This window comes from Bombus vancouverensis, chromosome 10 (genome assembly GCF_051014615.1).
Source record: "Bombus vancouverensis nearcticus chromosome 10, iyBomVanc1_principal, whole genome shotgun sequence".
Taxonomy (NCBI): Eukaryota; Metazoa; Arthropoda; class Insecta; order Hymenoptera; family Apidae; genus Bombus; species Bombus vancouverensis.
The window spans coordinates 1,869,989-1,882,307 of NC_134920.1; the positions used below are offsets into that span (position 1 = coordinate 1,869,989).

The 12,319-nt window shown below is 39.1% G+C and overlaps 2 protein-coding genes across 22 annotated transcripts in view; one reads left to right on the forward strand and one right to left on the reverse strand.

The window, feature by feature from the left end:
* Nucleotides 1–5,948, forward strand: part of LOC117159170 (uncharacterized) — a 329,345-nt gene extending 323,397 nt beyond the window's left edge. For all 3 annotated transcript variants that reach the window (XM_076622000.1, XM_033338758.2, XM_033338757.2), the window contains exons 8-12: nucleotides 106–2,070; nucleotides 2,318–2,440; nucleotides 2,551–2,717; nucleotides 2,811–3,025; nucleotides 3,412–5,948. In XM_076622000.1, coding sequence (XP_076478115.1) covers nucleotides 106–2,070; nucleotides 2,318–2,440; nucleotides 2,551–2,717; nucleotides 2,811–3,025; nucleotides 3,412–3,833 — 2,892 coding nt within the window. In that variant the 3' untranslated portion in view covers nucleotides 3,834–5,948. The remainder of the gene's footprint in view (nucleotides 1–105; nucleotides 2,071–2,317; nucleotides 2,441–2,550; nucleotides 2,718–2,810; nucleotides 3,026–3,411) is intronic.
* Nucleotides 5,949–7,571: 1,623 nt separating this feature from the next.
* dlg1 (MAGUK family member discs large 1) overlaps nucleotides 7,572–12,319 on the reverse strand; it is a 530,145-nt gene continuing 525,397 nt past the window's right edge. For all 19 annotated transcript variants that reach the window (XM_033338872.2, XM_033338869.2, XM_033338867.2 and 16 more), the window contains 4 exons: nucleotides 11,662–11,834; nucleotides 11,449–11,558; nucleotides 11,283–11,374; nucleotides 7,572–11,129 (listed from right to left, as the gene is read on the reverse strand). In XM_033338872.2, the coding sequence (XP_033194763.1) occupies nucleotides 11,020–11,129; nucleotides 11,283–11,374; nucleotides 11,449–11,558; nucleotides 11,662–11,834 (485 nt within the window). In that variant the 3' untranslated portion in view covers nucleotides 7,572–11,019. The remainder of the gene's footprint in view (nucleotides 11,130–11,282; nucleotides 11,375–11,448; nucleotides 11,559–11,661; nucleotides 11,835–12,319) is intronic.

Here is a 12,319-nt window from a genome sequence, read left to right on the forward strand (position 1 = left end):
AATATTGTTCCACGCGTGATTCGTATAATGCGGACGTAGTATCCTCCGGATATTATTTGGAAAAAATCTAATTTTTCTCATAAACTCTTGGTTTCTTATATTCAGGAGAACGACAAGATTACCGAAGTGGACACGTTTTGGTCCACCACGTGCGACAAGTTTATGGAACAACTACGAACAGGAGACGCGATGAAGAAACGCGGTCGTAAGAAGAAGGTCAGCTGCACGATAACATCCAAACTCGATGACACTGGCAACGATAGCAGCAAAGAATTAGACGCTAACACATCTCAGATCAAACCAGAGGACATCAAAAAGGAAATCCAAGATGTCGATTCACCTCTGGACAATAAAGACGAGTCTCCGGAAACGAACGAAACGAACAAGGATGACGAAGCTTCTGTGATGACGGATATCAAGATAGAAGTGAAGACCGAGCTAGAGGTGAGCAAGGATGATGAGAAAAATTCTAGCGATGATTCTGATGAGGTGCCGCTAATTCGACGGGCAAAGAAAAAGATGAAGAAGGATGACAGTGATTGCGAGGAGGAGATAATATGTAGGAAGAGAAGGATTCGTAGAGGAAGCAGAATTAAATTACAGTCGTCCAGCGGCAGTGATTCCTCTAGCGAAGAGAGCGATGCTAGTACGGAGTTTGGTCACGGTTCTTCAGTAGCTGATAGGCTAAGAGCAAGAAAACGGTGCGTCAACAGCAGCACTGAAAGCGAAGGAATGAAGCTGAGATCCAGAGATACGACGCCACAGAAGGCTAAGAATGAGAAAGAGTCTAAATGCTCCACCTCGAAGACTTCTACGTCTCAGAAAGGGAAACCGAAGCCTTTGTTTGGCGATGGTAGCGATTTCAGGCCCGGATGGGAGGAGGAGGTGTACGTCTACAAAAAATCCTTGAGAATGCCACCTAGGTTGATCACCGTGTCGAAACCATCGAGGTTCCACAGGTTGTCCACCTCGTTGCCTGATTTGGACCCAGGATCTCCAGCTTTGTCAGTCTCTATGGACAGTTCCGACGTGTATTTGGGCAGAAAGAAATTGGTAGACAGCGATATAGAATCTAACTACAGCTTTAGTACCACTGAGATTGGGATAGGAAGTAAGATCGACGATGAAGAGGCCACGTCGTCTACGACAATCTCGTGTCCTCCTAAGGGTATGAAGCATTCAAGATCGGAAAACAGTTCCATCGTCGACGTCCTAGCTCAGAGGGTAGGAACTAGTAAGAAAGAACAGAAGAGGAAACAGAAAGAGAAATCGGATAAAGGTGGAAATAAAACGTTGCAGAAAGGTAACAACGAACCTGAACTGCTTCCGACTCCAAGTTTGATTCCTTTATTGGAATCGTCTAAATCACCAAAGGGCAAATCGCCTGTCAAAGATAACAAGGTGAAGCCTATCAAGGTGACGGATTCGTTCCTACTTGGTTACTTCCGCAAAGAAACGGTGAACAACTTCCGCGACACGTTTAAAAATAATCATGCTCTACCGAACGAATTTTCAACATTCGTGCTGAAGAGTAGAACGAGAACAGAAACGCGAGTATTGAAGAAACAGGCGACCATCAGAGAAGTCTTTGGCGAAGACAGGCCAGCCTCAGCGCCACCCATGCAGAACCACGACGATACTTCTCAGGACGACGACTCGCAGACTGAAACACCAGAGAACAGGCTGAGGAAAGAGAGGACCTTGAAGCAGAAAGTTGTTTCGCGATTGAAGAACGCTGGAATTTTGAGGAGACACAAGGCGATCATGAACTCGAAGCAACATCATCTTTTGATGGAGAGGCGAAAGGATTTGTTGAAATCTTTGGCCGAGAAGAAACTACGGCGCTTAAAGGCGGAAGCGGAAGAGGAACCGGTGCAGGAAGAGACGAACGATGCGCAGGAAGCGGAAAACAACGAACTTGACGACGAGATCAATGAGTCAGAAGTTCCTAATAAAAAGAAGCTTAAACTGAGGACAAGCAGGCGGAAGTTCCGCTCCGGATTCGATTATATTCGCAAAAAGAAAAAACCGTTGAAGAAGGACGAAACGCTGCCTAAAGAAAGGAAAAGGGTGAGCTTTGCGTATTTTTGTAAACGATCTTATTCTCAGTGATATGGATCAATGATATCGCACGTGTATTTCGAATGCGTTACAAAATTATTAAATTATTTTTTTGTAAGCTTCGAAATAGTTTTTCACTTTTCCTGCAGAAGTTCGTTGAGCTGCGTTGTGTCATTTTTGAAATACATGCACGATCTATTGTTTCATCAATATAGAAGGTATGGAAGATTATCAATGTGGAATATTTGTTTTACAGCAAGTTCTAACAAGGCCCAGTCCAGAATGCGTAGCTGATATTCAGTCGGAGATTAGAACATGGGTAATCAAGAAGGGTGTCGGCGAAACAATGTTGCATCGTGCCGCCAGACTCGGTTACACGGTAAATATTGAAAAAAACATTCATTCATTGAAAATTCAATCTCAGTTTAGTGAAACATATTCATTGATAAATATTTGAATACAAATTGCGTTTTTTCGCTGTGTTCGTAGGATGTCACTGCATACTGCTTAGAGAAGCTAAATAACGCGCCGAGCCCAAAGGATAACGCAGGATACACGCCGCTTCACGAAGCATGTTCGAAGGGTCACCTAGAAATCGCCAAATTGTTGCTCGCGTATGGGGCGAATGCAAGTGAAAGTGCCAACGGTGGAATAAGGTAATATTCATTACTGACTTCCAACGTGTGTTTTGGAATTCTAATAGACAATTCTTCAGAGACATTAAAATACGATATATTTCCTTATTACAGACCACTTCACGAGGCAGCAGAAAATGGTGCTACCGAACTCGTACGCTTGCTACTTTCTTATGGCGCTGATCCTCTATTAGCTACTTATTCTGGACAAACCCCACTGATGTTAGCTGCAGATACCGACGCCTATTCGATTCTAGAACAACACTTAGATGATATTCAGGGTCGCACGAGTACAGCTTGGTCGTTTGGTGGCCCGTCTTCTATCTTTGGTAAGTTCTCCTAAAAATCTAAATAATATCCTAAAGTTTTCGCAATTAAGTCATTACGAAAGCTTTTCCGATTTCGTTGGCAATCAAGGTCATTTGAAAGTGAGGAGGGCACTTCAGGTCGTGTCCTTGTGAGTTAAAGTCAAATAAAAAGCTTACAGGATTATCAAGATGGTATCATTAGTGATTAAAGCTATAAAAAAGTCTCCAGAGGTATATTTTCGATATTCAGAGTCATTTCAACATCATTATGTCATTGTATACTCAGTTACCCTATTAGTTGAATTCAAAAACAGTTTCGATTATCAATCCTAAAAGTAAAACTGTTATCAGAATGATTTGATATTTAAATATTTGCAATTAATTAATCATCGATGAATTTGTTTCAGACCCAGAAGAAACTGGTTACAATCCCCTCGACGATCCTCCTATGGACAGTCCAGAACCCGAATTAGATGAAATCGAGATAGAAATGGGCGACGTGAACCTGCCAGTTCTCTTTTCCCTCGCCAACGATCCAGACAAGTGGGTGCTCCTCCAGGATTTGATGGCTGCCCTAAGAATAAAAAGCAGGGACGCGTTGCTGCGTCAAGTGAATCCTAAAGCTCACGCTGGTCCACCAGCGATTGCTCATCGCGACGTCATGAGAGAACTGAAGCTGCAAGATTTCCTGGAACAATCCCGTTGCTGCCACCTGCTTAGCGGTGGCGAGCGAATCAACGTGAGAGGGTCCAAGGTAACTCTGATTAAGTACAACGAGAAAGTGAGATCCCTGTTGAACGTAGAGAAAGTGGTCATCAACCTAAGGTGACAAGAGGCATCGCTGGGGCATTCATCACCCCAGGCGAAACCGTCGACTTCCGCCTCGAAGGAATCGTCGAAGAAGATCTCCGGTGTTTCGCCTAAACGCGAAAGGCAAGCCAGAACGCGACAGGGTAACAAGACAGCTGTCACGGATTGAACGTGAATCGAGAGATATCGTTAGCCGTGAAAAGTCACTGAGCGGCTAAGTGGAAAATTTCATTCGATCAAGATCTAGTGTTTTACCTTGACTCTGTTCAACCAGGATCGAATGAATAATTAAACACGAGAAGTATATAGAATTAGTGGTTCAGGTACGATCGAAGAGGAAGATAGTTCAATGGCAGTGCATTTGACGCGTTCTATTAGCAGTATTTATTGACAGATGTTCCAAATGGAGCACAGTGATATTTTATCGATATATTCGTTGGGGGCTAAAGGATAATGGCGTCTATAGCAATGTTTTCTAGATGAAGATCGTCATTCTGATCGAACTTCTTGTTCTTTGGTTTGAACGATTTGAGATAGAAAGCAGAGAGAATTCGAACAATCTTTGTGAAAAATCGGAAGAGAAATCTTTCGTTCGAGCTCCAGTCGTGTAGATTTTAATCGTAATATTGGAATCTGGTGAAAGTCCACGCGCTTGTCAGTGCGATTATTTGTTGAAGGAATCGATGTTCACGGAGAACTTGAAACTCCGCGTGAATGGACATCGTGTGTGTCTCACGTTCTCTGCTCATCGATGCGATTGTTTTAAGTTAGCAATGAACGAACGTTGGAACGTACGAATTATCCAATCGCCATCAGCTTTGTCACGTTACCACGTTATTAATTTAAATAATTTCGTTTTGTTTTTCTCTGTCTTTGTTTCTCTTTTTTCTTTTTTTTTTTACAAGGTACTAGCGAGTCGATTAAAAGTGTAATTCGATTATATGTTTACCGTTGTAGATTTAAGTAAGCGTTTATTAATCGTCTAAAAATATGGAGCATTTACGTTTCTTGTTATCTCCCCTTTTTTCCTTTTATTTTCTTCGGGATGTGCAATTTCGCGAGTCTGCTTTCCATTGAACGATTGCCGACCGATAAGCGCGATCGATCAATGTTTGTTAAGTCTAAGAGATATAAGGAAACGGATCGATAGTAATATTCAGTGTGCAATAAGTTTTATCGAACTTGCGATGATTGATTCACGAATTAACGGTTTCCATTTTAGATTATATTCAGCTGTTTACTTGTTGAAACGGTGAGAAAATACAATCGACGCGTTCACTGTTGTCTAGTTCTATTTGTTTCTATTATTACTATCACGCTCGTTAACTAGTATGCTCAAGTTGTTTCTCGTTTAGACTTTAATCCGTCGAATTGACGAAACATTTTTCGTTATAGGATAAATGTAAGCGGTTATTAATTTCCTAGCTGTTCTTTAGATTAACGCACGGGAGACTATCAATAGTAAGTCTTTTAAAGGCTACAAATGTTCAGCAGTGAACGTGTTCAAGGATCATCGACGCATCCTATTTACGAAAGAATTCATCGAATGCGATGATGGAACGATCTCTACGTACTTATATCTTCGAAAGCGTGTTAAATGTGTGCGTCGAGAGGGTTGAACATTGAACATTGAAAGGAATGGAGAGACCTCCTACGTATCGTAGACAGAAGCTTTTACAAGTTTTTTAGCAAAATCTAAGCACGCTCGCGGGCGCGTTTCATTTTACTCCGTGTGTACAGAGATTATCCAATCGTTCTGATCAGTCTCAGGGAAATATCCGTATGCGTATTCTCGATATCCTATGCGTTGCATCGATTTGAATAGAGACGCGACCAGGCATCTCTGGTTGATCGACGGATGAACGTTCGTTAAGATTTATGTTATACCGATTTCTTCGCGATGTACAGTAGGCATAGAGAAAGAGAGACACCGTTTTAGTCTTCGTACGTTGAACGAACGTTTCCGGTCTGTCGCCGTGATCGACCGATGACTGGTGGCTCGCTCGCTGCTCGTTTTAATTTTATTTAGCTGACGATTTCAAAACTCGAATATATTACCGAACAATACCGTGGACGGGGTGCAGTTTATACGTGTACATAACTTATTTTCGAATAAAAAGCTAGTGTCACCTGCCATGCAAATGTATGCATCGAAGGATTGGATTCCTTCGCGGTCAGTGATCCTATATGCGATTCTTGTTAAAAAAATAATCTGGAACGAAGTTTAGGACAACATAGGGAAAAAGAAAGAAATTATATAATATATATATATTATATATATATAATATATATTACATATATATTTTATATATATTATATATATATTATATATATTATATATTATATATATTATATATATTATATATATAATACATATATATAATATATTATATATTATATTATATATGTCACATATTATATATATATACTATACATACTTATAGTAGAAGTAAAATAGATCGAAAGGCGCATTGGAGGGTGGCGAATCAAGATAGGAAGAGCAAAGTAACTGTACGTATTGTGCGTGTGATGTACCTTTTAAATGTAAAGTAGATACCGAATATAATAGTGTAAGTAGTTAAAAAGAACACGACACTTGTTCATACAAACTATAGGGGCGTATACACATATTTACGCATGTGTAATAGCATAAAGCATAAGGAAAAGGGAAAAAATCCGGCGTCTTAGATTAACTCGAGGCAGAACGTTGTAATTTCAGCGAAAAAGGAAGCCGAATAATACGCTGTTACGGGCGTATGTATATATATACACACAACACGCAGATACTTTCTTGCAATATAATAGGGGCTATTGCAGTTACTATCGCTAACTAATAATAATAATTATTATTACCAATACTACTACCGGTCACCGAATACTACTACGAATACTACGATTACCGCTATTACTATTTACTATTTGCCACTACCATTACTATAACTACCACAACTACTATTACTACCACTGTCACGACTATCCGCTTTTTTATTGTACGATATATACATAATACCGAACTATGAATGTACATTTTCTTAGCTGTAACGTCTCCTCTTCCTCCATTGTAATTTATATATTATATTTGAGAAATACTTCTAAATGTGTTGAGAAAAAAGAAAAAACCGCTGCTGCTTTAGGAGAAGAAGGAATTCTATGTGAGAAAGAACAAAATATATTATATATAAATATATAAATATATAAATATATATGTATATATACGTACATATATATATATTTTATTTCAGAAGTTTAGTTTAATGGATATATAATGTTAAAAAAAAAATACGCGAGGAAGGATACAAATTAAATTCTCTCTGTGATTCGTCTAAACAATGGAACTAAGTAAACAAAAAAAAAAATGAAGAAAAACAAAAAAGAAGAAAGAATTATGGTTATATTAATTAATTAGTATTATTATTGTCATTGTCATTTATCATTGCTCTGTACCGCAAGTTTACCGAACAACAAGTCACAATGGACCGACAAACTCGATTTTCGTAATGAACTCGACTCGTGATTTTCTTTTCGCTAATAACAGTAACGAGTTATCCTATCGATGTAATAAAAACAAGTATTTTTACCGATCTCTGCGACTTCTTGATTTCTCTAAAACCTTTCCTCCCGTTTGAGAGCTTCGAACTGAAAAAGTATAATTTGAAATTTGTTTAATTTATATTTAAATTTTGAGATCTGAAACTCTAAATTGAAACCAGTCAGAATTAAGGGGAATCGCGCTCGAAGGAAAGACAGGTGACACAGATTTAAAATTGGTAAAACGTTTATTAACTATTTAAAAACGATGAAACAAGGTGAACATGAGATTGACAATTCAATAAGTAATATTATTAAATAGACTATAGAGATGTATAATAAGTGTCTGTAGTAATTATTCTCTTTATACGTTCCTTTACATCGAGACAAACGTCTTTTTCATCATTTTACTTCCTCCACTTCTTCCTCTATTATTTTTTTCTAAAGGTTGTCTCATTACTTTTCGGCGAAGCCAAACCTTCTCACTTTTCCTTTAATTTTTCTGTTTTCAGGCACGTCCTGTGCGATAATATTAATACGTCAACGTTTCTTGCCATTCGATTCATCCTTCAATTGTCGATAATACGACTCCCTTTTTACTTATTCTCCCTCTCTTTTTTTTATTTCTTTTTCTTGTAAATGCGTGTGACGGCTGTTGCGTTAACGACTCTAAACACAGGATTCTGTCGTAGGAAAAATAGCTCGTAGAAAGCGTACCCTTGCTAATTATTATTATACCCGATAATCAATCGATGTCGTTCGATCGCGCGAATCACATCCTACGAATAAACTAAAAACGGAAGGAAAAAAGAACGCGAAATCGGCCCTTTTCGCTCGTCCAACCGAAGGAAAGGCAATTGACGAAACAATCAGCGAAATCGCTTGCACGATCGGCGATTATGAAATAAGAGATGTAGGTGTGTGGTCATTGCGACGATATACAGTTTTAGCTACGTACAAGCTCTGACTAAACGAGCATTCTCTCCCAAACGATGCATCTTGCGTTAAACTCTCTCTTTATTTCATAACCCTTGCTACAGTTTCATTACATCACCCTTCCTATACCATTTCCTCGGTACGTCAAATGCTCTCGCATTTTTATATTCACTCATAAGTACTGTGTATTTCGATGAGCGACTTCCTTCGTCATTTCGTATCTACTCGTCCAGATTTAATGCTCAGATATGCAGATCTGTCTTCAACACAGGACACGTAACGTGATCGAAATGATGCCATTCGATGATTCTTCTCGTGATTTTTTTCATTTTTTTAATCGCCTGTGTGAAAATGGCTGAATAACGGAGGCGTTTCGTTAATCTAGACAATGCTGAAAGTTATTCGCAAAATTTTTGCATCAGAATTGTTATAGAACGCGGACTGTTTGCGAGACCTGTCCTTGTTAATATCTGCTCCGTTTTCCTTCTATCTTTACGCATACGCATCTAGCTTTCTATAGATTGGCACGGACCAATCGTAGAAAACGAAACTCGAAAGTAACGGTTCCTCTTTGCATCGGATGTGTACAATTCGTCGCGTCATATCCTTGTTTCGATACGCTCGAGAAATACTCGCTACCACCGCTTCCTGATCGGTTACACGCTACCACCATATACCATCTCGATTACCCGGATATAGATATTTACAATAATATATATATATACATATATATATATGTATGTATATATATACCTACTATCGTAATAATAATTTAGTAGTGCTATTTAAATTACAATAGCGTTCATTCTTTCTCTCCTTGCTGCTCGTTTCTCCCTCTCTCGCGCGCTTTCTATTTATATATATTTTTATTTATATGTATATATAATGTTGCACATAACCCAGTACTGGCTTAGTAATCTAGCTGTACAAAACATTATATATCGCTATTCTAGCATCTAGAGATTTGTCCTGTGAGGTTTGATGAATCGTGAGGTTCGTAACATGCGCCTGGATCTTATCGCTTCTTGTTCATTTTCTCTATTTTATTTGCTTTTTTCTCTTCCTTTTTTCGCCTTTCTCAACATAGCAAGAAAAAAAAAAAGAAAAAAAAAGAACGTATCGTGGAACAGACTCTCAATGAGAATGTCCCATTATCCTGCTTTTCTATCTATTTCTTTTCCTTTATATCCTTTATATCTATATCTATTTCCTTTTCCTTTATATCTATTCCGTTTGTCCTGCCAGTGCATTCTAATACGTTCGAATTTCATCTCGTCAGACAATGAATGTTTTCGATTCCCTTCTGTCTCTTGTTCGCTTCTTATTGTGATTAAGTACATTAAAAAATACCGCGCTACTTCGCTCAGAATTAACCGGACCAAGCTATACATATATAGTATGTTCGGTGAAGCCAAGTATTATGTTTTATTGATTCTTTTTTTCATTTACTTTATTTTTCAGTATATTCTCGTACCTTGTCTCGTTTTCTTTCTTCATTGTTACGCTTTCATCGCCGTAATCGTCGCGATTTGCGCGTGAAAAATTCTTTGTTTAAGCGTCTAACGTGCTGTGCGCGTCATACAAATAATCGCGACGAAAATCTATCTTAAACATCTATTATCTTTTATTATTTTTTTGTTTTCTCGCTCGTACCCTCTCGGTTCACCTCTTTCTCGTTCAACTTCGGCCAAATGCCGATCATTCGTTTATTACTCGCTATTCTCGTCGTATTTTCAAGCAATTGCGTGAACTGTATACATACAACATAACACACACAGAACACGTCGCGATTCGATCAATCGAAGAACCGCGACGCTAGTCTTTCGGTAAAACACACGTCTTCTCGACGAATCGGCTCCGTTGCGCCGGTCGAGTCGTCATGCACACGCGTTAAAATCGATACCGAGACGAATACACGATGCAGTCCTCCGTGCTTTTCTCTTACGTTGCAAATTACGAAGTAACTTTACATTCTTTGTTGCGACAAGGAGGTTGATTCCTGTAAACGATCAAACTGCCGTGTATTCGTGCTTGACGTCTTAACACAGTAATAAAAATTTAACGTGATGACAAGTACGCGACGATGCTCGTAATCTTGCTCAACAAACCCACTCGTCAAGTGGAAATCATGAGAAAACATCGTAATACAACGAAACACTTCTGGTATTAACATTATAACATGTATCCTTCCTCCTAACAATCTCTCGGTGGAAGGATCCTTAAAACGCCTTAAATATTCTGCGATCAGATCTCTCGTCGAAACGGATAACAATTACAGCTGGAACACGCCATTGATTGTTTTATCCTTATATAATCAACAATGAAACCTTTCTCGCGGCGTGAACGATCGCGAGTTACAAGTTCTCGCGATGGAGACTTCGAACACGTTTCGAAGCATGCTCAATTACTATTATCCTCTGCCTATTCTCTTAATCTAATCTCCTCCCATGAACGTTCTACTCCTCTAAACCTTCACATACTGTCAGCTTTATTTGATGCGAAGTCTTCTTTTTTCGACGAGCTTGGTGCGCGGCTAACGCCTTAACTGGAACATTGTGCTACTCGATTGGGCGGGTGTGTGTGTGTGGAAGGTGGGTTGAAGTGAGGTGGAACGGGTTTTGGGACAGGGACGGGGAAGGCATTAGAGAGTTACTCGATTATTTTATTAAGAGTAATTAAGCTTGACGCCTCGGAGGTAGAGTCCAAGCGTTCGGACCGGGCTGAGCGTGGGGGGCAGGACGTCACAGTTGCTGATCTCTGCACGGTACCCAAATGTTCGGGCCTGACTGCTCGGCGATTACCTCCTTTACCTTCACGTAGATCTCTTCGGGCGTGTCACCTTGCACCACGGCTGCAACATAACGAAGGTTTCCATATCAATAACTCAATCTTATAATTGTCGTCGATTGCTCGTTGTGCCAATTAAATTATCGGACTTATCGACAAATTACTCGTTTCCGAGTTTCGTAATAAAACAATCATTATATTATTGGAAATCACTTACCAGTAAAGTATTCTCCAAACTCTTGCTCCATTTTCAGTGCTCGTTCGTACGTTTTTTTCGCTTGCTCTTCAGTCATCCTCTTGTTCATTTCCCTTTAAATACGAACAATCGCTCGTTAAACTACACTTCAATTTTCGAACGAATCGCCGAAAGCATTGTCACTTACATAACTGATTCCACGGACTTCGGTTTAATGAAAATGGCGATGGGATACAGCTGCGCCACTTGTAACCTCTTGATGGCATTTCCGCTCACGTCAAGAATACAGTGTTTCCCCTATATTAGTCGCAGATGAAATTTTTATTAATTTGTAATATCAAACATCGTTATTTGGTTTTACGTTCGGATTGATTTTTATGAATAATTTGCTTCCCCTTACCTTCTCAGCAACTTCTCGCACGGACGCCACGGACGTGCCATATAGATTATCATTGTACTGTCCGGCCTCAATGAACAAGTGATTCTGAATATCCCTCTCCATCTGTTCCCTAGATGCGACGAAATGATAATCACGCCCGTCCACTTCGTACTCTCTTCTACTCCTCGTTGTATCTGCAGAAATAAGAAACGTCCAACTATCCCCATAAACTAATTTTATTATTCGCATAAGTAATTGATCAAACGAATCTTTGAAACTTCGAATATTTAACAAATACCAATCGTAAAAATAAGTATGCAATTACATTGGAATATTAACATAGGATATAGTAGCATTCGTGAAATTTCGTTTCACGTTTTACTAAATTTTTCGAAATAGTTAAATTAAGATGAATTTCATGGAGCAACAAATTTTTAACAATGTGAATGACTTAGGTAACAAATATGATATTTTGCAGAAATTAAACGTTATGATGTAGAATATTTCAATTTATTGCGACTGCCAGGGTAAAACATGTACGTTTTCAATGGTAGTCAACGTGTTAACTTAAAAAGAAATATACTACAGTCGTAATGAAAGAACAAATTGTATCCGACGAGCAATGTTCGCGAAATCCGAGGAAATCTCGCGATTCGTGGAAGCAACGCGTGACCCAAAT